Source organism: Cucurbita moschata, unplaced genomic scaffold, assembly GCF_002738365.1.
Source record: "Cucurbita moschata cultivar Rifu unplaced genomic scaffold, Cmos_1.0 Cmo_Scf00023, whole genome shotgun sequence".
Lineage (NCBI taxonomy): Eukaryota > Viridiplantae > Streptophyta > Magnoliopsida > Cucurbitales > Cucurbitaceae > Cucurbita > Cucurbita moschata.
In genome coordinates, this window is record NW_019268539.1 from 1,946,625 (window position 1) to 1,971,361 (window position 24,737).

Sequence of the window (24,737 nt, forward strand, 5' to 3'; positions counted from 1 at the left end):
GATTTAAAAGAAATTGAAAATGAAATACATCTAAAGATATATTTAACTTTTAAAAAGCTAATAGACACAATAAAAAATTTAAAAATATTGAACAGAACAGTGAAATGAAATAATAAAAATAATAAAAATAAATTCCACGTGCTCCAAAGGGAATCCCCGTGAAGAGAAGACCCAACTTGCAGGGGTTGTCCGAGTCTATCAATTAGAAATAATATTATAATATAAAACAACAAAACAATAAATAATTAATTAATTATTTTGCAGTGGTTTCAGGCCAAAGCTACCCGTCAAGTTGCTCTCCGCTGTCCCTGACAAGCTATAGATTATTATATGCTTACCAATACATCCACCTGTGCTTCCCTCAGCGGCCATCTGTCCTTTCGGCTTTGTGGAAGATAACATATGTTTGGTTCCCATATGCTCTCTAACCTTTTTGTTTTTCTTTTCTTCTTTATCCCACTTCTCACACTCGAATAAACTCAAAACATCGTCTAAATAGAAGTGTGAAGATACGATCACTGTGAAAGCTTAAAAGAAATGAAAGTTATTGTCTATACTAACAAGATGCACCTTCCTTATTAGTGACTCGATCATAAGAACTCCGTGGTTTATTGGAAAAACTTGTATTAACCGATATGGGACTTTCATCCAATACCTCCCTTTAATCGAGACTCAACTCCTTTTCTTTTGGAGTCCTAGTCATTTTTTATTATGCTTTCGAGGCTCACAATACCTTTGTTCGACATTTGAGGATTCTATTGATATGACTAAGTTTTAGGGCATGTGATAAGATAAGAAATCAATACAATGGGAATAAGATTCGGATTCTCTTGTTGATCGAATATCTCAAGGCAAGAACACTTGATTGAGATTCGAATCAGTCCACAAGCTAGATCGATCATGTCTAGCTTGAATGATTCTTGTTGATCTGATATCTCAAACACTTTTTGGGATTCGAATCATTCCACAAGCAAGTTTGATCATGTCGAGCTTGAATGATTCTACATGCAACCTAAACTACATAGAGTTGCAAAGAAACTTAGTCATTGGCTAAAGAAAAACACAAATGCTCATTTTACTATATTTTTCAAGTTTGCTTACAAATACAATATATATGACTTTATATACCTTCAAAATGAAACTACTAAAGACATTCAAAGAGTCGTAACATTCATACTTAATGGCCATAATTAACCATTATGTAATTGTAACTTAAAGTAAATTAAAAGTCTTAAAATATAATAATGAAATACAATAACTCGTAACCCACCCAAAATTTATAACCATGAAACTTCATTCCTCTTCAATGTGGCATGAATTGCAACATCTTTTGATAATTTTGACAACATTTTCTTCACATTTTCATTGAAGTATATTGTATGATTGATGTCTCTTGGTTCATATCAGCATGGCACTGATACCATGTTAGATGAACACGATTCTCTATAATGGTATAATATTGTCCACTTTGAGTATATGCTCTCATGACTTTACTTTACACTTTCCCAAAAGGCTTCATTCCAACGGAGATAGTATTCATTGATTATAGATTATTCTCTAAATTGACCGATGTGGGACATTCATCCAACAACAGGGAACACTAGGGTCATCAAATCTGGATTTCGAATCTTGGCCATAGGACGTTACAAAAAAATTGAAGACGGTTCGAACTTGGCTTCTATTCTAAAACCTTTCTTCACAATAAAAATAAAATATTCAAAATAATTATAATACCTATCTATGAAGTAAATATGAGTAAAAGGACGAGGCTTTAAAGTTAAAAAGTAATCTGAATTTAGGTATAAAAAGTGGGATTGTTTTAATCTTTTTAATATGGACGATTAAAACTTAAATTAAATAACAATAAAAAAATAAAATAAAAGAGAGATCGAATTCTTAAAGTTAGTAGACATAAAATTAAATTTGTATTTTGAATAAATGAAAAGACCAAATAAATAAATATTGTTACGAGTGAAACCAAATATTTTAAAAATATAAATTAATTTTTTATTTTTAAAATGAGTTAAAATTTTACTTTGAAGGGGTCGAATAAATACTATTAGAAAATATGATTAGATCACTATTTTAAAGCTATTTTTTTCTTTTTCTTAAATTTCATTAAAAAAAAAAAAAGAATAAATAAAAGTATCTCCAATTCAAAATAGTTACAGTAAATCAAAATTTACAAATTATTTAAATACAATTTTAAATTAAAATATCACAAACAAACAAAAATCAAAATCAAAGCTTTAAACATGTTTATAATCTTTATTTAGCAAATAAAGTCAAAGATGCTGATAATCTTCTCATATTCTAAGGTATCTAATAATGCTCTTACATTTTATTTAATACACTTCAACTATTTTAATTTCCAAACTTTTAGGAAAGAATAATAAATAAATACGTTAGATCTTTTTAAGAGATTCAATAATAATAAAATAAATGTATGACTCATATCCACAGCTAGTAGATATTGTCCTCTTTGGGCTTTCCCTTTCGGGCTTCCCCTCAAGGCTTTAAAACGCGTGGGAAGGTTTCCACACTCTTATTAACGGTGATTTGTTATCCTCCCAACCAATGTGGGACATTACAATCCACCCCCTTCGGGGCCAGCGTCCTCGCTTGGACTCTTTCCTTCCTCCTATCGTTGTGAGACTGCCCCCAAATCCATCCCCCTTTGGGCCCAGCATCCTTACTGGCACACCGCCTCGTGTCTACCCCCTTTGGGGAAGCACATCGTCCGGTGTCTGGCTCTGATACCATTTGTAACGACCCAGATCCACCGCTAGCAGATATTCTCCTCAAGGCTTTAAAACGCATCTGCTAGGGGAAGGTTTCTACACTATTACAAAGAGTGATTTGTTCTCCTCGAAATCACATAACAAATTTTAAAACTATATCCAAATTTAAAGAAGTATTCAAAATTTATTTGTAGATAAATAAATATAATATGAATCAAATGTATTCATAAACTAAAAAAAATTAAAACATTTACATAATAAAAATTGAAATATTAGTTTTGATAAAAAAAAAATAAATTAAAATTTAAAAATTAAAATACTATAAATATAAAAATATAAAGATTAAATTACACCAAATTAAAATTTTCAGAAACTAAATTATAGTTTTAGGAAGGTTAAGTACCAAAACTATTTTTAAGATGAAAACCTACGAGGATTATGAGAAGTGAAAGTTAAAAACTGAAAAATACATGCCACGTGGCAACAAAGTATTGGAGGGAAGAAACGGCCAGCTAGACAACTACAATAATGGCCAATCAGCTCACGTCACTGTCGTAACCACCACGGAAGCATTTACTACAACAATTAAATATTGTAAAAAAAATAAAAAATAAAAAATTGCGGAGTCGTTAAAACTCCACACTCCGTAAGGGAATTGAAATGTCACTACTGAAAGCTGATACAGAACAGCAATAACAAGCATGCCGAAAGCAAGCAGCAATCAATTCAAATGAAAATTTTATTTTAGTTTTCTAGTTTTTGTATTTTAAGTTGATGGAGGAGATGTCCCATTTTACCCCACTCCACCCATCGATTACCGAAGGGATCCCGTTTGGATGAAAAAATGACAAATTCGATCTTCGTAAAAATGGAAAATTTTGTTAAGACGAGAAATGAAAAAAGTGACAGAGATGAGAATGGAAAAGGCTCTCTATCCATAATTTTTTTAAACGATTTTAAAAAATTGGTTATTTTAGACTTATTTGCAAAATTTTAAGAAATTATAAATATAGGTTTATGTTTATTTAGTCTTTCAAATTAAGTTTATCATAAATTTTTAATTTTTTTTAAAACTAATAAATATACTTTGACATAAAATTAAATGCTTAAGAATATATTAAATATAAAATTTAAGTTTATATCTAATAAATCAATTTAATTTTTAAAATTTTGAATTTATCGTGAATCTATTAGGCAAAAATTTTAAATTTAAAATCTATAGCACACAAAATTAAAAATTTTGAGATCAAATATACAAATCTCAAATTTTAGAGACTAAACTTATAATTTAACCAAAAAAAAATTAATTGATATAAGATGAAAATGTTAATATAAATTTATTTTATGAAATTTAGTAAATAAAATGATGTACTAAAGTTCTAATGGAACAAAATATGATAACAATAAAGATGGAGGGGCATAAATAGTATTTTTTGAAAAATATAGGGGTTAAAGTGAAATTTTGAAAATATAAAAACTAAAATATATAGGATAACAATAAAGATGGAGGGACATAAATAGTATTTTTTGAAAAATATAGGGGCTAAAGTGAAAATTTGAAAATATAGAAACAAAAATAAAAGTGGAAAGCCTAAAATAATATTCAAACATTATTTTAATGAATGATCTAAGTAGATACCATCATACCATAACCATAGGCCGCAGGCTAAGCACTATTCATCTAGGCTACCTTTTCTAATCACTCAATTGAGTTTCAAAAAAGAGAACACGTTTTAAATAGGCCACCAACTAAGTACTATCAGTTGGAGTATACTAAAAAATTAGATAAAAGTACCTCACGTGTAACAAACCAGATCCACCACTAATATTGCATTCTTCGGGCTTTCTCTTTCAACCTTCTCCTCAAAGCTTTAAAACCCGTCTGCTAGGGGAAAGTCTTCTTCGGGCTTTCTCTTTCAAGCTTCTCCTCAAGGCTTTAAAACCGTCTGCTAGGGGAAAGTTTCCACACTCTTATAAAGGGTGTTTTGTTTATAAGGGTGTTTTGTTTATAAGGGTGTTTTGTTTATAAGGGTGTTTTGTTCTCCTCCCCAACCAATGTGGGACATTACAATTCACCCCCTTTCGGGGCCGAGCGTTCTCGCTGGCACTCATTCCTTTCTCCAATTGATGTGAGACTGCCACCAAATCCACCCCTTTGGGGCCTAGCGTCCTTCCGGCACACCGCCTCATGTCTATCCCCCTTCGGGGAACAGCAAGAAGGCTGGCACATCGTCCGATGTCTGGCTCTGATACCATTTGTAACAACCCAGATCCACCGCTAGCAAATATTGTCCTATTTGGGCTTTTCCTTTCGGACTTCCCTTCAAGGCTTTAAAACGCGTCTCCTAGGGGAAAGTTTCCACACCCTTATAAAGGGTGCTTTGTTCTCCTCCCCAACCAACGTGGGACATCACATGATGTGCCCACCCACGTGAAACCAAGCAACTCTCTAAGCCAGTCACTCGAGCAAGGTGTGCCAGCTTGACCAAACACCTGAAGTTCATTTAATCATCCATTAACTATCCATCAATCAAATATTACAATTGGCTAAAGCTAATAATCCATAACTGATACTAAGAAAGACATGCTCAGTGGGTATGTCGTTGCTCTTTCCGTCAATCACATTTAGAAGTAGCTTATGTAAAGAAAATAGTTGCACATCGCCCCACTCTATGCTAACTTAATATGTCAACTGATAAAGATATAACCAATATTAAAATACCGCACCTTAAGTCATCCTAACAAGTTACACCAATCAAGGTAGTCGTGATTGAAGCAAGTATTATAATTTGGTGTCACTTTCATTGGTCACCTTGAATAGCCATAATCATTGCTTTTCCTCTCTTTAAATAGAGAGAAGATCAAAGACATACACGGTAACAATTCAAACTCATCGCTAACAGATATTGTCCGTTATAACTCGTTACGTACCATGGTAAGCCTCACAATTTTATAACGTCTAGTAGAGAGAGGTTTCTACACCCTTATAAGGAATGTTTTGTTTCTCTCCAACTGATATGAGATCTCACGATCCACCTCCTTGGGGGTCAACGTTCTCACTGGCACACCACCCAGTGTTTAGTTCTGATATTATTTGTAACAGTCCAAACCCACCGTTAGCAGATATTGTTCGCTTTAGCCCGTTACGTATCACCGTCAATCTCACGGTTCTAAAACGTATCTACTAAAGAGAGATTTTCACACCATTATAAAGAATGTTTCATTCCCCTCTTAAAGTCACTGGCTGCCATTCCATCTAATCCTTTCTCTTAATATCACGATTGCACAACATAATTATAACTCCTCAATCTCTACTATGTGATGAACTACAATAGATGAAGCCTATTTTTACTGTTGGGCTAACTAAATGGCAGTATAAACGAGCTCATTTTGACTTCAATTTCCAAGCGCGGCATAAACCAACTCCCCTGAAATTTGTGGCTGAGAGGAAAAGGTCAAACTTAATACTAAGTTAGAGAACGCATTCTCAAGTCTACTCTATTTGACCTCATCTCTTCATATGTATCCTCTTATGAACTAAATTTGGCGCACGTAGATTGTGCGGAGGGGAAAAAATCAATGATCCTACTTCCATGAATAAGAGATGCCTCATGGCTCACGTCATTCTCCTCTCTCAAGAGAATTCCTCTTATGGTGCATAGAAGGGAACTTGAACGTGGGACCTACAACTTTGAGGTGATGGAGGATAGATATTGATTATAGCCTAACTCTCCCAAAAGTTACAGGGGCAAGTTCAATATATTCCCGTTCACCACGTGGGATCGAGTACAAGAATATACTTTTGAGTCTTTTCCATTTAGAATTATATGCTTGAAGACATCCTGTATGAACCCGATTGGGCACGCTCAATAAGCAGGAAGAAAAGCTTCCAAATTCCGCAAAACCTACCCGTTGATCCTTGCTGATCCCAAAAATATTGATTATGCAATTTATCAGAAACCAGTCGCCTAATTAGTGATACCATAATTCGGAAAGAAAGCTAGAACGAAATTTTGATCTGAACGAACAAAGATCATGCAGCACCTAACAATTAGGGAAAATGAAACTCCCTGCTGATATTCTATCCCCAATTAAGTGGGGAAAAGATCCAAACATATCATGATACAACTCGAAACCCTTCCTCAAACCCAGATCTAATCTGAGCATTAGGCTAAATCAATTATTTTCTGGTGTATGTAAACGATTATGAATTAGGACAGGAAACATTGCCCACCAATTGGTGAACAAATGTTTGGTGCTATAAGGTAGCAGAGTTTTACAAAAAAAAAACAAATCAACATATTCATTCCGCTTACAATTGCAATTAGAATATGACAAATTTAAACGTAAAGATAAGAATCAAACCTCCAGTAGCTGAAGAACAATGCATTATGCTGAAGTTATATCGTCCATATCTACAGCGATCATCTCAGTAAATAATAAACATCGACCAACCTAGCCTCATGCAAGACATATCAGGCAAAAGCAATCGATTGGGACGAAAGAAAATGTAGAATCCATAACTTCTTTAAACACCGGCTAATCAATGATTCAACATTAGAACAAAATAAATCCACAAAACTAATATCTAATCGATAAATTTTCCAAGAATAATATGATGTCAGATAACACTAAGACGAAAGTGCAATCGAATTTCAAGGGAAAGAAAATGCAAAAAGTATCAGACGGAATCATTCGCATCCAAAATCGAACTCCATAACACAAATAGCAAAAATTACTATGAATTGATTTCAACGAGCGATGAAAATTTGAAATGAAATCAGACAGACAAGAAAACAAAGATGCATTGGCGATCAGAAATGAAGCACGAAAAGGTAATACAACAGAGAGTATGAACGAGAAACAGATTGGAGAGAATCATAAATGAGAAACGGATCGCAGTTCTTACGGCGGGAAGATTGGCGCCAAACAGCATGAATGAATATCTTCGACGAGAGAAAATTCGGGAAACTGAGGGAATGTTCGGTCCCATATTATCTGGCCCATCTTCTTAGAAGCCTTACACAAAAGCCCTAAATAAAATCAAAATTTACTGTTACTTTTTCAGTAAAAAAAAAATTACACGCTACTATGTGGCACTCACTCGCAGCGTCAGCCCATTTGAAAATCGTGAACAACCTATGCTCAAACCTCTTACCCCGTTTAAGAAGACGGTTTTTAGAAAATAAAATTAGAGAGATTTTCAAAAGAGAGTTTAAAAGCAAGATCGAAATAAATGTTGAAAACGATGTTATAGCCTATAAGCGAGAGACAACATAACAACTTAAATAGCATATAACTCCGGGTATAAAAAATTGGTGATTAGTCGCATCCTCATATAGTACATTGGAGGCATTTTAGGTCACTAGGTCTACCGAAGGCTCTGGGAAAGTCGGAATAGGAGAGCACTCATATTGGGGTGGGCTTACTACTTTGCTGCTTTCAGCAGTTATCCGCTCCATACTTGACTACCCATCGTTTACTGTGGGCATGATAACTGGTACACCAGAGGTGTGTCATTCCCGGTCCTCTCAGTGCTCTAACGCCCACGCTAGATATGGACCGAACTTTCTCACGACATTCTAAACCCAGCTCACGTACCATTTTAATGGGTGAATAGCCCAACTCTTGGAACATACTACAGCCCCAAGTGGCGAAGAGCCGAGACATGATTATGTCAAACATCATACACTTACGAAAAAAAAAAACTATACATCATGAAAGCAAAAAGTGAAAACAGTAAAGTGATACAACACAAGAGGTTTGACATGTACCGAGCGTGCAACTATAGACAATACGCTTTGGACAAGCATGACTGTGACACTCGGCCTTTTCAACACTCAACAACTAAATAGAAACTTGATTTGTACACTTGCTATAAGCGTTTTTTGCACACGTCATGCTCGGGAAATAATATATACAAGTAGTATGAAATTCATATTTTTTTTACAGCCAACAATACTCTGCCACGTGTCCTAGATGATTCACCAAACGCACTACAATGACTTAGTTTACTTTTAGTATACCAAAGTTGTTATTATTTATTACTTAATTATGAACGAAAGCTAACTTTTAAGTGGTGACTTTTGATGACGACAATTAGACTTATACAAGAAAGTTGACTATTTATTTATTTTCCAAGCCATAATTGTCACTGCTCGTGGCCCGTATGTTCCTTGTTGAAAACGTTATGTTTATACACTCGTTATAATTTTGTACCTTCTTTTAGCTTATAGCTTATATTGTCGGAGGAAGACCATTGTTAATATATATCGGGACAAGATAACTATACTGGGAGATCTTACATCGATTGGAGAGAGGAACGAGTATAGCGCAGACGCTGGACCTCGAAGGGCGTAGATCGTGAGATCCCACATCGGTTAGAGAGGGAAACGAAACGTTCTTTATAAGCGTGTGGAAACCTCTCCCTAACAGACACGTTTTGAAAACCTTGAGGGGAAATTAGGGAAAACAAAAAAAATTACAATATCTGCTAACAGTGAGTTTGAGTTGTTATATATACATTTTATCGGGTATGGAGTTGGGTTGGGTTGGGTTAGGTTAAAATCCAACTCCCCTTTTGGTCCACTCATATATGAAATCAGTGTTATCGACCCCCTCCACCGACATGAACATAGCTCGCTGTCATAAATTCGAAGACCATTGTTATTATATCGGGACAAGATAACTATTATCAAATCATATACTGTGAGATCCTACATCGATTGGAGAGATGAACGAGTGTAGCACGAACGTTAGACCACGATGGGGTAGATCGAGAGATCCCATATCGGTTGGAGATGGAAACAAAGCATTATTTATAAGCATGTGAAAACCTCTTCCTAACAGACACGTTTTAAAAACCTTGAGGGAAAACCATGAAAAAAAAGAAAAGACAATATCGGCTAACAGTGAGTTTGAGCTGTTATATATACATTTTATCGGGCATGGAGTTGGGTTGGGTTAGGTTAAAACCCGATTCCCCTTTTGGTCAACTTGTATATGAAATCAGTGTTATCGATCTCCTCCATCGACATGAACATAGCTCGACCGTCATAAATTTAAACGTGTAAAAAGTTTGAATCTTCCACCTCACACATCGTTTTTCATGACAATTGAACTAAAAAAAAATAAAAAATAAAAAATAAAAAAATAAAAGTGATCAAAGAATATCATTTACCTAAAATTCGTAATAAATTCAAACCTAATTTAATAAATATGATCTAAAATATATAAATAATTTTTAAAAACAATATTATTTTTGTTAAAACGAAGGGTAAATTTGGAATTGATTTCAAGACTATTAAAAGTGGTTTTCGAAAAATCTTAACCGTTATTTTATGTTTGGTAAAACTGATTATACGGTAAAAAAGTCATTTTTGTTTATTTTTAAAATAGATCGTTAAAAAATTAGTTACCTATTTACTTTTAAAATAGATTCATGGGAATAAGATGGACCCTTCAAAAAGTAAAAAAGCATCTTTTACCACAACCAAATTCTATCTCTTAGTTTTTTTTAAATTAATTAATTAATTAAAATCGTTTTTAAAATGACTAATACCATAATATATATATTTAATATTTAATTTAATGCAAATAACATATAAATTTAAGTAGAAAAATGTTTATATGAGAGAATCTTCAATATATTAAAAGTAAAGTTAAGAATTTTGAAAGATTAAAGTCAAAATCGTAAATAATTAAACTATAGAGGAGGAATTGCAATTCATATAAAATATAAGGGCCTTATTGTAATAATTAAACTAAAAGAGGAAAAATTGCAATTCGCCTCAAATACAGGGCCTTCTTTTTAATTCGTGTCAGGTTTTAGGCTATGAGAGCGGAAAGTAGGTGGGATGCCGGGTGGGGGATATGTTGGCAAATAACTATAAGAACAGGGGTATGCCTGTAAAAGCCTGATCTTAAAGTCGCATTGTAGCCAGAGGGTCGGTAGAGAGTCTTTTGGTGCTCTCTCCGTCGCGTAATTTCTGTGTCTTTTCCTCGCTGCAGTTTTTCCATCTCTGTAAGGTCTAGTTCTCAGTTTGATTTTGGATTCCATTTCGCGATCTTCGATAGCGATAGCGATCGCGATCGTGATTTTAATTGTTGTAAGAATTCGTGAAAAGATTTAGAGTTCAATCGATGGAGGCCGATTCCTGGAATGCTCCTTTTCAACTTTCATCGTCTCGACGCTACCGATCTCGTTCCGGTACGTTTCCGACTCGTTTGTTTTAGAAATGCTCTGTTTGGCTCTAATTTTTTTTTTTTTTTCCTGGAAATGATTGTTATCTTTTGGTGTTTTATTTTGCGTCTTGATGCAGGTGTGTACCAAGGAGATCACGAAGAAATTGAAGAGGAAAATTCGAGGACTGAGTTTTTGTGCCCGTTTTGCGCCGAGGATTTTGATATCGTAGGTCTTTATTGTCACGTCGATGAGGAGCATCCGGTGGAAGTCAAGAACGCGGTATGCCGATTTGATTATTTTGATTTATAGCATAAATATGGCCGATCTACAACTTCCTGTGATAAGTAATTATCGTATTAGTTCCTATACAGCCTGTCTTGATAATCCTGAAATATTCTGTTTTGGTTGAGATTATCATGTACTTACTGTTAAAGCTGATAAACGTGGAATTGTAATGTTATATTCTGACCCCCTTAATGAAATCTGTTCATCTTTTTTTTTTTTTCTTTTTTTTTTTCTCAACTATGGGTTTATAAATTTGTATCCTGTTGTCTCGATTGGTTTAGATTTCGGTTTTCGCCTCTTTAACAGCTCTATTTAGGGCTGTAAGGTCCTTTTATGAAGGTATTCTAACTGCATTTCTGGATTCTGCAACTTAATCTACAGTAATCTAAACTATAGATCATTATAGCTAAGGAGGTAGAGAGAGAACAAAATTTTATTTTGTCTGATCAATGATATGAATCACATGCCTAGCTTTGTTCATTTTAAAGTAAGATTATATCAACTGTACTATATTATTCTAGCATGTGATGAGGAGTGGAAATAAAGGGATATATTGAAACAATTACTGTCTTTATGGTGTCTTAATTCGTTCTTTCTGAAAGGCCTCATTAGTACATTCAGTAAACAGTTTTTATATTCGCCACTACAAAATCGGTCAAATGGGTAATATCCTCCCCTACCCCCTCGTTTTGTATAACTCTGGATAGCTTGATCATTGTGAAGATGCCATCAAAATTGTTAATTTTTGTCTCACAATTGTGTTATTGTAATTTCAGGTATGTCCCCTATGCACGAAGAAAGTGGGGATGGATATTGTTGGCCATATCATCTCACAACATGGGAGCCTTTTCAAGATATCCTTAATTTTCATTTGTGTTAATTTATCTTCTGGTGTTCAACTCAACTTTCACAGGATTTATCACCTTTTCTTTTTCATCTAGAATTACAAGTTTTGGAATGACCATAATCACTTTTGTCACTCCCAAAGATCACCTCTGTTTTTAAACTAAATCATTCAGAACCAGTTTTGGTTATCTGAAAATTACTTCTAAAAGTGTTGAACTAAACGTTAAAATAATATATATGAACATGTTTTTAACAAATCTTTAATAAAAAAATCACTTTGGCTAAAATCACTTTCGAACATGACCCAAGTCTGAGCAAAATTTAATTTACGATGTTCTGCAAAGCTATTGGTGTTTGTGGATCAGATGGAGGCTCAAGTCAATTCCTGAAATTGAAGGCCAGTCCTTTGTAATTTATGTTTGCTAATATGTAGTTATTCCACTTCCTTGACTAAAAATTACGTGCAGCGACAGCGAAGATTGCGAAAAATTGGGTCCAATTTGACATTTTCAAAGCTGAGAAAAGAGCTTAGGGAAGGAAACTTGAGATCCCTTCTTGGTGGTTCTTTACACTCTGCCCCCACAAGTACTGAGCCTGATCCCTTGTTGTTTTCTTTTACTTCTAATCTGCCTACATTCAGAAAACCTGCTAGAGTGCAGTCTCAGTCGTCAGCCGAAGTAACTACATCACAGGAAAATCCCAAGGCTCATTCAGAGAGGAGGTAAGAACACCACCCCCCGCCCCCGAATTCATATCGCATCAATAGAATATGTCGTCTTCTTTGCATGATCTGAAACCTGAACTTATCAATTGGCAGCAGTGTCTCAAGGTTGGCGGCTTCAAATAAGGATGAAAAGGAGAGGGCTCAGAAATGTGAGTTTGTACAAGGGCTGTTGATGTCTACTATTCTTGATGAGTTATGATTGGATATAGGTTCGTCGGAAGAAGAGACCATGCCAGTTATAGTATGGAACCACAAGCGTAGGTTATATCGGGATGGATTGATCTGATTTGGATATTGCAGCAGGTGGCAATAGTTATTAGGTAAACTATGCAATGTTCTATTATCCATAAGTATATATGTGCATAAATGCAAAGATGGAAGCTCTTGTTTTTATCAACATTTAGTAATATGATATGATAATGATGCTACTCTTACTCATAGATTGATTCTGTTCCTCATCCTCTTGAACTTATAAGCTTACTTGGGAAAATAATGTTGATTCCAAGCTGTTTTAAGTTGCCTCTAGACTTTGCTTCATGTTATGTTTATCCTAAAATCTTACGATTGGCCAAAAGTGTGGAATTGAAAACTGAAATTCGCATGATTTATGATTGAATTAAACAAAAGAATGGAAGATAGGAAGTGGGTTTGTTATTGTTTTTAATTTTCAATAATTGCATGAATTTAGGGTTTGCTTGGAAGGTTAAATCTTAGTGATAGTTGATGAAACAGGTCAAGAAGATATTTGGTTCATGGATTAGGTTTTGGTTTACTTAGAAGGTTCAATCTCTTATTCGTTTAGGTATTCATTTAAGAAGGTTCATTTGGCTTCTGAATTCAACCACCTTTAGATACACTTTGTTAGAGGACAAATTACTTCCCGTTTTAGCTTGTTTTGGATGAGGAAGGTTTCGAAACCCGACCCTGTAGTCCTTTGCCATATGCTTTAATCTCTTGAGCTACTGACCTCACCCGTTCTCTATTGGATACCCTAAAAATGAACATGTGCTTTGAGGGTATACCCTAAAAATGAACCTGCCACTGTCTCGAGGGAATACCCTAAAAATGAACCTGCCTCCGTCTCAGGTCTCGAGGGAATACCCTAAAAATGAACCTGCCTCCGTCTCAGGTCTCGAGGGAATACCTTAAAATTTAAAAAAATGAACCTCTCCCTATAACAAATATTACAAATATACCCTTTTTAAAGCTTTGCCCTTTTGTTCATGAATTTAATGTAAAAACTTTCCTAGGGTTTTCTTATTTGATTTTATATCTACAGGAGAACTTTTAAATATTATTTAATATGTAAACTCTCAATTTTTTTTTGTCCAAATGTTCTTTGCTCTTTTAATTTAACTTTTAACATGGGTCTAATAAATTTTTGACCTACCTAATATTTTATTAAATTCACAAATTTTCTGCCATCAAAGAATAGGTTCAATAGTCTCATCCATTCAAATCATACTTAAGAGGTCAATAAAGTTTTTTTTTTTTTTTTTTGGATATATTAAGAAATTATTAAATAAAAAATAAAAAATTGATAATCCAAACAAACACGGATCATATTAGGCAAATTCATTATTCAATTATTTTATTGAAACTTAATAATACAACTTAACATTCTTTCACCTTTGAAAATACAATCACAACTCACAAGCATAAAAAAAAAACCCCCCACGTGCACAATTACAATCAAACCCTTATTATAAGAAGCTTAAACACACATAAAAATTCAAATCCATACATATAATTATATATTTATTTATTTATATTAATATTATTTAAAATATATTTTGACTTTTGGTTTAGTTATATTCAGCAGGGTTGGCCAGGAGGTAGGCCTCGGCGGCTTTGAGAAGGCCCAATCCCTTTTCCTCGCCGATCTTGAGCTTCTGCTCGTCGATTTGGTGGTCTCCTTTGGTGTGGTAAATGCTTACGCTCTTCAAAATGGATCCTCCGTCAGGTCCCGCCGTTACCTTCAATTCCTTTGAAATTTGGTCTATATTGTCTGATAAAATCTCCCCTTCTAACACCGTGTATTTGTAAGTCAACGATTTTTCGTCCACTACGTCCAGCCTGTGCTTTATGGATTTCACTTGCTCGCCTGCAAAAATATTTATATATACATTTTTTTTTTTCAATTTTTAGCTTATGACTATGACTAATTATAATCCAAGCTATAAATGTAATTAATTATTATTTATTTTAGTCTATTCGATCTCTTTTTTTTTTTAAGTTTTATTTATCATCACTTTAGTGTTTTTTTTAATTTTTTTTAAATATAAAAATATTTATTTAAAGTCATAAGACTCTAACACATTTTTTTCTAATAAATTTTTTAACTTTAAAAACGTTAAATAGATATTTTTAAAAAAAGTTTTATTTATCATCTTTGGTGTTTTTCTTTTAATTTAAGCCTTTAATTTTTTTAAAAAAATAAAAAATATATATATTTAAAGTCATGTCTAACACATTTTTCTAATAAACTTTTAAATTTTAAAAATATTAAATAGATATCTTTTTTTTTTTAATTTAAATTTTGTGTACAACAAATTCTTAGCATATTTTACATTTTTTTAAATTAATTGACCTATTTGAGATAAAATTAATTTTTATATCTAATAAAATCTTAAAATTTTCATTTTGTATTTAATAAATTAGTGTAAATTTTAAAAAATATATAAAAATGTCTAACTCTCAGACATAAAATAAAAAATTAAACAAAATTAGATAGTTAAGTGTATATTATTGTGAGTGATGCTAATTTCACATTACCGTGACTGAAGGTGATAATCTTGATAGTTCCGGGACCGCCATCTCCTTCGACAACTTCAGTTTTGGGCTGATGTGGCACGATCTTGGGGTAAAGTCGGTCGGCATCAAGAATAAAAGCCTTGAAGAACTTGGCCGGAGGAATGACGGTGGTCACCTCATTTTCGTACGTGAAAACACCCATTGCTATCTCACAGCTTGGTAACTTTAGCAGAAGAAAAATAGAGAAGCTTATGATGAAGGGTCACGGAAATGGTCTATTTATAGTTGGGAGATGAAGCTTGCAAATTCCATTTAATAATTAAATATATATTTTTTGAAAATCATTTAAAAGTTTAATTTAATTATTTTTAATGTGAAAATGCCGATGGCGTTGACGAAGCTCCATTTGATTTCCCATTGTTTATCACTAAATACATTTAGTCAAATTAATGCTTTTAAATAAACTTTTAATTGGCTAATTAGAGATGAACCCATCAATCTATCTAATCGAGATCGAGATCAATAGCGATCGAGATCAATAGCGGAGACTCTTGCAACAGTTGAAGTAAAAAGTCCTTAAGCGAGCGTATTATGGTGGACCGTCAAGAGACTATCAAGCACATCCGACAAGGTCATAGCAACGAGCCATCAGATGTTCGCAGTTTTACAATCGTACATGAGTGTCGTAAGTTGTCGTTATATACTCCGGCGAGTCGTTTAGGTCTTCTCTAATTAACATTAAAGTTTTTAAAACGTGTATGCTAGAAAGAAATTTATATACCCTTATAAAGAATATTTTGTTCTCCTCCCCAATTGATGTGGGACCTCATAATCCACTAGCGTTCTCGCTGGCACTCCGCCTGATGTCTGACTCTTTTCTACACCCTTATAAAGAATGTTTTGTTCCCCTCTCCAACTGACATGGGATCCCACAATCCACCCAACGTCCTCGTTGGCTTTCTGCCCAATGTTTGACTCTGAGACCATTTATAACAGCTCAAGCCTACCACTGGCAGATATTGTCCTCTTTGAATTTTCTCAAGGTTTTTAAAATGCGTATGCTCGGGTGAGGTCGTTCCCCGATCTTTTTTCCCTTATGAATTTGATTAAGTTGAACTTTTAAAAATTAAAATTCAATTAAATTTGTAGGTTGAAACTTTTTTTGTCGGTTCAATCTGACCAACTCAAAAATAGGGTTCACGACCATCCTATTATTTTAATTGTCATTATGAATATTATGAGTTATTTAATTTTTAAATTTTAAAAATTTTTAGCGAATAAATATAATTTCTAAAATATTTAAATAAATGATTAATCTGTCAATTCAAAAATTTTAATCCCAAATTTAATAGATATTACGTTATCCATGAACATTGACTATCATTTTGATCTATTTATGTATTTATTTAATATTTAATTTGTTTGAACACAATAAAACGTTCCCCTCAGGCTACTAATATTTTAATCACTTCTAGAAGCATGATATGACCGTTTTTAATAAAATAAACCAATTATGTATTAAAAAATTAAAATTTGACAAATTCTTCTACTAATATTAAATTAACCATAATTATTTCATTAACACTAAAATTTTTTTTGTATTCAGCAATAATGTATTATAAAAAGATCATATAATTAGCAACATTTAAAAACAATATTCTCAATTATGAGATGTAGATAGACAGTTTATGTTCATATATTACCCGTAAGAAATTTAAAAACTTTGAATGGTAGGCTGAAAAGAAAATTCAAAGAGGACAATATCTACTGGTGGTGGGCTTGAACGATTATAAATGTTTTTATAACCAAACACGGGCTATGTGCCGCCTGAATGACTCATTTTGATCATTTTCTTTCAAAATAATAATTATTATTCAACCAATTTTAATAAAATTGGTATTTTTTAAAAATAATAATACCAAACACTTATGGAAGTCACCCGAGAAACTCGTCTCGCAATACTTGCCATCACTGTGCCACACACGTGTTAGCTCCATTAGGCCACATGACCTAGGGGTGGTGGAGAATTGACATCATGCCTCCTGGTGATATGAACGACATGTTGGTCTGTTCTCAATGACATGACCAAATAAGCTATGATAGCCAACGACACTCCATAACTTGTGAGTTAAATACGAGTCATGTTAATTCGGATCCAAGATGATGTTGGATGCAATGTTGCATTAAGAGACTTTCGTCTCGGATAGAGACAAGGTCGAGCCAAGCCAAATGACTAGATATGTGTAGAAGCCAGTCGGCTGTGTTGCAGATGATTGAATATTCACGCGCAGACGGGCGTGTGTGGTCGAGTTATCTCCTTCACACCTCACCACCAAAGACCACTTGATCGACCATAAATGTTTGAAATACAAAATTTAAATTATTAGTATATTGTGTTTCAATAGTAATTATTTACAATAATTAAATATTTTAAATATGTAGTAATTATTTTTATGAAATTATCTAAAATAAAATGCTTTTTTTTTATTAGTCACTCCCTGAAATTAAAACTTCCAAGATTTCAAAGTGGGCCACGTGTGCAAAAGTGGGCCCACTTCAACGGGCTCCGATCCAATAACGGACAGCTATTGAGATTTGTCGTTATCTTCTCCCCACCACTAATTTCATCCATTCATCGTACAACACTCCTTTTATAACATAATGGCCACTCCATTCGTGGCTTCAATACTTTAATTCTACTTCCGTAATATTTCATTTTTAATAATAATAATAAATAAATATATTATATATATATATATATAATTTGTAGTTTAAAAATTATTAGTGTTCTTAAAAATAACGAGACTTTGGGCCTGAGTAAAAGTTAGGTCGAGATGACTCGACCTAGGATAGACGCAAGTCAGTTGGGTATGCAGAGGAACATGCACGCGCAGACGACATGTATGGCTGAATAAGGTTGGATTCCGTACGAGCGATGTTCAGTTGGCCAAGATAAACCTTGCTTAAAGTTCGACGAAGCCACAAAGCAAGGCGAAAAATGAATATGAGGATTAAGTTTCCTTTAAATCTGGTCGTGAGCGTGTCAAGATCACGACACCACACCGTTGAAAAAATACTGAAAATAAGATTAAAATTGTTACCTTTTATTAAATTTGAAAAAATATTTAAAGTAATTGTCTATAGACAATATTTCAATAACATAAAAAAATATTTTGTTTATATAAATTTTGAAGTTTAAAAGTAAAAAAATTAATATTTATTTATTTATTTTGTGTATAATTTAACCTAAAAAAAATTAATATTTAAAAAAAGAAAAGAAAAAATAATAATGTAAATAGCTCACACTTTTAACAGTACCCTTGACTTTATAGTCAAAACTTTGTTTTATGCTTTTATTTGGTTTCGGCGATCGGAATTTGTTATGGAAACGTCGAGCATACTTTAAGAATGACGAAACTACCCTTACTATCGTCGCAGACGCCAAGCAAAGATTTATCTCTGCCTTTCCTCAAAACAAACGCAATAGTCTCTCCAGAATTTAGGAATCATATCCGCCTTCCTGAATATCTTCTTCCTTTGTTCTCCCTTCTCTTGATTCTCCAATTTCGGAGCCCTATATTCTATCGGCATTTGATTATAGGCACTTTTGTGGTTTTGTTTTTGTGTTAATTTGCAACGAAATCATCGCATTCGAGTTTGATGGTTTTTTTCTTGAGGTTTCGATCTCCATAATTCGATACCATGGCGGCCGGCGCATTGGCAACCTATGCGGGAGCCGCTTTGCTTATGTATTATCTTCTGAGCCGGAGATTGGCAGCGAAAGGTGATGAAGACGATCGGAGTGATAATTTGTCCGAATCGATTAGATCGGGAAGGAGAAGGATCTCTCGGAGGCCGGCTCAGGCGCCGGCGACGTGGTTTGAGACGATTACTACTCTATCGGAGACTCTTAGGTTTACGTACGCCGAGACCTTGGGGAAATGGCCGATCGGCGACTTGGCATTTGGCATTAATTACTTGATGCGGAGACAGGTGCGCTCTTGTTTCCTTGAGATTTTTTGTTGTTCGATTTGTCAGACGCGACTCGCGATCTTTCACTGTACGACGCGCATTCGCTTTTTGTTGTCTCTCTTTTTTTTTTTTTTCTTCTTCGTTTTGGTTCGTTTCAAGAGTGTGAACCTACACAAAATTCCGATTGTAGTTTGAGAGCCTCATTTGTTGTGCACATTAAGGACGATGCATTTTGATTTTTGAGTCTTGATATGCCGTAATTTATTGGACGATTCTATGGTGCTTTTATTTCTTTGTTTGCGAATGCCTCTTGTTTTCCTTGTGCCAGAACTTGAAAGTGAATTTAGTCCTGAGGTTAATGTATATTTTGATAGTCTGGATTTAGAGATGTTTCTCTGCCACGAGTTGCGATCTCGCACTGTTCGACTTACATTCGCTTCTTGTTGTTTTTTGGTTTTCCTCATTTCCGTTCGCATCAAGAGTGTGACTGTGAGCTACAAAAAATTCCAGTGGTCGGTTTAGAGCCTTTATTTCTCGAACGCCAACATAGGAACTTATTTTTGATCTATAAGATACTCGACATGTACTAATTTATCCTCACTGTTTTGGATTTCTGTCTCTTTTTTTTTTTCTCTTGTTGTATGTTCGTTCATTTTGAATGCTTGCTGTTTTCCTTGAACTCAACGCGAAAGAGATTTTAGTTATGAGGTCATGGATTTAGCGGCCATGTTACTCTGCCACCACCATCGATCTTTCACTGCTTGACGTGCATTGGCTTGTTTCATTTCTTCCCCCGTTCCTGTTCGTATCAGTATTCAGAAATATGAATTACACATTCCTGTGGTCGTTTAGGAGCCTCCGTTTCTGATAGATTACGTTGTTCTACATTTAAATGTCTTCATATGTCGTAATCTATTGTTTCCGATTTAGATTTTGTAGTGTTTTCTTTTCTCTTACAGATGATTGTTACTTTTCATGTACCGGATCTTGGAAGTGAATTGAAATCAGTTCCGAGATCATCATGTAATTTCTGTAATTTGGACTTAGCAACGTTACTTTGCAGGGTAATTTACAAGTTGCTAATGTGTATGCGGGCAACGACAGTGTACAACTCAGAGGTCCTGAAATTATCGCAGAGTTGAAGAGTTTCTTGCGGTTGCTCACCTTCTGCATGCTCTTCTCTAAGAAACCGTTCCCAATTTTCTTAGAATCTGCTGGCTATTCTCAGGAGGATGTGCTAATTCAGAAACCAAAAGCAGGGGTATTTAACCTTCTAAAACCTTCCTTCTTTAGATTCTGATCCTTTTTGATCCATTTCAGGTGTACTCATCGTGGTATTTGCTTATTTGTGCTCTTTAATAGGCCATATCACCATTTTTTTCTCTGCTTAGCAATTTTAAAACCATCGTTCTTAATGTTCTTGTAGGAAACTTGTAACTATTTTCTTTTGTTTTTGGTGTTTTAAAATTAAGCTTATGAACATTACCATGAGTTTTCTTTATTTGTTGCGTCTACCTTAGGGCGTTTTCAAAATTCAAGCCAAGTTTTAATAACTAAAAAATGTAGTTCTTGTTTTTGTGTTTGAAATTTGACTAAGAATTTGAATATTTCGTTCAAGAAAATGAAAACCATTTTAAATAAATTTGGAGAAAAGAGTCCAATTCTAAACAACCAAAAACGAAAAGCCCAAGGTCTTAAATGATCGTTGTAGTTGAAATCTTGCTAATTCCACAATAATGTGATGGCCCTTAGTTTTGATGCTTGCCTTTACTCGTAATATGTGAATATCTTCTTCAATGATCACTTGAGTTTTAGTAGTTTTAGAAACTCCGAGCTTTATTGTTTCCAGTTGTTAGAATTCTTAATCTGGGTTGAGTTTTTTACCATCGTTTTTAATTGCTACCTTTACTAATTGCAGATTTTGAAGCCTGCGTTTACAATAATTCGTGACAGTAACTCAAAATGCTTTCTTCTACTGATTCGGGGCACTCATAGTATCAAAGATACATTAACAGCAGTAACTGGTGCAGTGGTTCCTTTCCATCATTCAGTTCTACACGATGGTGGAATAAGTAATCTGGTTCTAGGATATGCACATTTTGGGATGGTTGCTGCAGCTCGTTGGATTGCGAAGCTAAGCACTCCACGCTTACTCAAAGGTCTCGACGATTTTCCCGACTACAAAATAAAGGTGTGTTATTCTCTTACCTTCCCTGGTTTTTTGATCCATCTATGCGTATGTAAATTCAATTAATTCATTGTTCTTCCTTTAGACCTTACACTGCCCTGTTTCCTTCTACTATAACCATGTTTTGCCTGCCGCATTTCATCATAATCATGTTTGAATTGATAGATTATATTTCTTCATAATCATGTTTGAATTGATAAATTGTATTTCTTTCCCCAGATGTTTCCGAGATGCTTTCGACTTTTTTTTGTTAATTGTGAGACCTTTTAGTTTTATGATATGTTTAATTATATATTTGGCTAAAATTGGCTTGTGCTGTTGGTGATCATTTTTTAAGAAAACTTTTCTATGTTACCATCTCATGGATATCCATTTCCATAGAAATGTAGCTTTGGACCCGAGGCTGAGTGAGTTGTGTTAAGGAACTTCTTTCTTTAAAACTGACTATTGCTATTGGAAACAAACCGTCTTTAGGCCCTGACTCCGCTTATCTCTCTAGGTGCTGCATTACTGATCTTAGGACTTTTTTTTGACAAAAGCGGGTAACTGGTAAAAGAAGATGTTCTATTTTCACGAATCCTACTCACAATATATGTACACACACAAGTGTATTAAGAGAGAAAAAAACCAACAAACAACCTTATACTCTCCGAAAGGAAGCTAAGGGAAGCTTTCCAATTGTTTAAAATTGAAGAAAGGTTGTAGTTACAAGAGAATTTCCTATGACTAAGACCCCACCAAGAAGCTAGTAATCCGTACACTCCTACAAAAAAGCTCAAGAGAGAAGGACTTCGTAGATCTTTTGATTTGTTTCCAACCATATGCACCATTAAAATGCCCTAGCCGCACAATTCCACAAAATATTTGCCTTCTTGGACACTCTCCATCCTGAAAAGGCTTCAAGGAGATGTTGTCTGATGCTAAGATCCCAATTTCTCACCCCAATAGAGAAAATATCTTGTTTCATCGAAATGGAGAAAATATCTGGAAATTTCTTCTACTGAGTTAAATCTTTCCAAACAGAAGTTTACTCCCTTGGTTGGGTTTAAAGTCCGAAAACCGCAAGAAAAAGGTTATAATTCATGGCTATATTGCATGGTGTGCCTTACGCTTACCCTCTAGATCTCACTATAGATGCTTGATGTGAGATCTCATGTCGGTTGGAGAGTGGAACGAACCATTTCTTTTATAAGGGTGTGGAAATCTCTTTTTAGCAGACGCGTTTTAAAAACCTTGAGGGAAAAATCTAGAGGGGAAGCACGAAAGGGAAAACTAAAGAGGACAACATCTGCCAGCGGTGGGTTTGGACTGTTTCAAATGGTATAAGAGTCAGATATTGGGCTATATGCCAGCGAGGAAGCGAGAACACCAAGGGGGTGGATTGCGAGATCCCACCTCGATTGAAGAGGGTAAGAAATGAAGCATTCTCTATAAGAGTATTGAAACCTTTTCTTAGCAAACACGTAATGTTGAGGAACAATTGTCTATCACGTCTAATGAAGTTAAAATTAAAATCATGAAAAATAAGACCATCAGTAAGTAGTCTCTGATCTTTCTAGTTGAAGATGACACTTGGAATGCTTCTCCCTCCAAGTTCTACTTATGAATTACAAAACAAAATAAAGAAAAATGCTCTAAATAATAATAATAATAATAAATCAATAAAAAGAGTTGGAATGTTTATGTACTTTTGGTGAAGAGCACATTTGTAATGGCATACATAATAGATTGTTATGATATCCAGATCGTTGGGCATTCTCTTGGTGGAGGAACCGCTGCTTTATTAACATATATTCTTCGAGAACGAAAGGACTTCTCCTCTACCACTTGCATCGCATTTGCCCCAGGTTTGTTATGCTTTTTAAAAAATTATTATTATTATTATTATTATTATTATTATTATCATCATCATCATTATTAGGATTATTATGATTATTTGTATTTTTGTAGCGGCTTGCATGACATGGGAGTTGGCAGAATCGGGTAAGCAGTTCATCACAACAATTATTAATAGTTCAGATCTGGTTCCCAGCTTCTCTGCGGCTTCTATTGACGACTTGCGATCTGAGGTAATTAATTAAATATCAATATTTCATTATTTATTATTTCCTTTTCCGAAGTATTTAAATTCTAGAAAATAAAAAACAAAGATTTTTTTAAAAAAATATTGGTAGAAAGTGTTTTTACGAGCTTAACAATCTAGTAATTTCAAACGTCACCGCTGTACTTTTTCTTCTCTAAAATTCTCTCCCTCACCAATGGTAAAATAATAATAATAATAAATAAATAAATTTCTGTCTTCTCTCTTTTGCCTTTCTCATTAACGTTTATTTTTATTGTTAAATTTATTTAAAAAAATGTATACATTTTTAACTTTCATTTTTGAAACTTTGAAAATGTTTAATAAATTTCTAAATTTTGTATTAAATGGTTTTGTATTAAATGGACTTGCAAATTCAAATTTTTAAAAGTTAATTGATCAATTTCTGGTTTAAATTTTATTAATAGAATTTAATTAATTTTGTCTATAGTGGATCGGTGAATTTAAACATAAAAGTTGAATTGGAGGACCTAATATGCACAAAATTGGAAAATTATTCTATTAAACACAAACTTAAGTAGGCACAAACTACAAAGTTAAGATATTAAGCTATTGAACTTGCTTACTTTTTACACTTATCTCTTATCTTAATACCTATTTGGAATTTTCTAATTTGTTTCTCTCAATTTTCCCTCTTGTCGACTAATTTTTTTTTATATAGTTTCTTTCACTTATCAAAATTTTAATCTCTTACAAGCCATAGATAAGATCTAACATTTTTTCAAGACTTTAAATTTGAGGAAGAAATTTTAATTCTCTATCCAATTTGTACTCCCTAGAATTTATCCCTAAAATCCTCTTCTCAAATAATGCATTTCTGAGAAAGTTAGAATAATAAAAAATAGGGTCAAAGAGCAAACAACGTCTACATTTCCTGTTTTTTTTTTTTTTTTTTTTTTTTTTTTTTTTTTTTTTTTTTTTTTTTTTTTTTTTTTTTTTTT

The 24,737-nt window shown here is 33.8% G+C and overlaps 3 protein-coding genes and 1 long non-coding RNA gene across 5 annotated transcripts in view; 2 read left to right on the plus strand and 2 right to left on the minus strand.

Moving 5' to 3' along the window:
- Positions 1-5,103: 5,103 nt before the first annotated feature.
- Positions 5,104-7,736, minus strand: LOC111460168. Its single transcript, XR_002713382.1, has 3 exons — positions 7,651-7,736; positions 7,107-7,196; positions 5,104-5,234 (listed from the first exon to the last, which is right to left on the minus strand). It is a non-coding gene; the product is annotated as an uncharacterized LOC111460168 (long non-coding RNA).
- Positions 7,737-10,640: 2,904 nt separating this feature from the next.
- LOC111460166 (protein DEHYDRATION-INDUCED 19 homolog 4-like) lies at positions 10,641-13,237 on the plus strand. 2 transcript variants are annotated; one of them, XM_023103294.1, is made up of 5 exons: positions 10,641-10,950; positions 11,063-11,205; positions 11,988-12,065; positions 12,519-12,778; positions 12,875-13,237. In XM_023103294.1, the coding sequence occupies exons 1-5, from the start codon at positions 10,884-10,886 to the stop codon at positions 12,978-12,980; spliced, it is 654 nt and encodes a 217-aa protein (XP_022959062.1). In that variant the 5' UTR covers positions 10,641-10,883; the 3' UTR covers positions 12,981-13,237. The 2 variants fall into 2 exon arrangements, with proteins under 2 accessions (XP_022959062.1, XP_022959064.1); XM_023103296.1 differs by having other exon boundaries at positions 12,878-13,237.
- A 1,342-nt stretch (positions 13,238-14,579) lies between these two features.
- On the minus strand, positions 14,580-15,782 carry LOC111460167 (major allergen Pru ar 1-like). Its single transcript, XM_023103297.1, has 2 exons — positions 15,557-15,782; positions 14,580-14,885 (listed from the first exon to the last, which is right to left on the minus strand). The coding sequence occupies exons 1-2, from the start codon at positions 15,735-15,737 to the stop codon at positions 14,587-14,589; spliced, it is 480 nt and encodes a 159-aa protein (XP_022959065.1). The 5' UTR covers positions 15,738-15,782; the 3' UTR covers positions 14,580-14,586.
- Positions 15,783-18,995: 3,213 nt separating this feature from the next.
- Positions 18,996-24,737, plus strand: part of LOC111460272 — a 7,354-nt gene continuing 1,612 nt past the window's right edge. Inside the window, exons 1-5 of the mRNA XM_023103450.1 lie at positions 18,996-19,528; positions 20,571-20,768; positions 21,426-21,698; positions 23,440-23,542; positions 23,646-23,764. Of these exons, the coding sequence (XP_022959218.1) occupies positions 19,238-19,528; positions 20,571-20,768; positions 21,426-21,698; positions 23,440-23,542; positions 23,646-23,764 (984 nt within the window). The 5' untranslated portion in view covers positions 18,996-19,237. The remainder of the gene's footprint in view (positions 19,529-20,570; positions 20,769-21,425; positions 21,699-23,439; positions 23,543-23,645; positions 23,765-24,737) is intronic.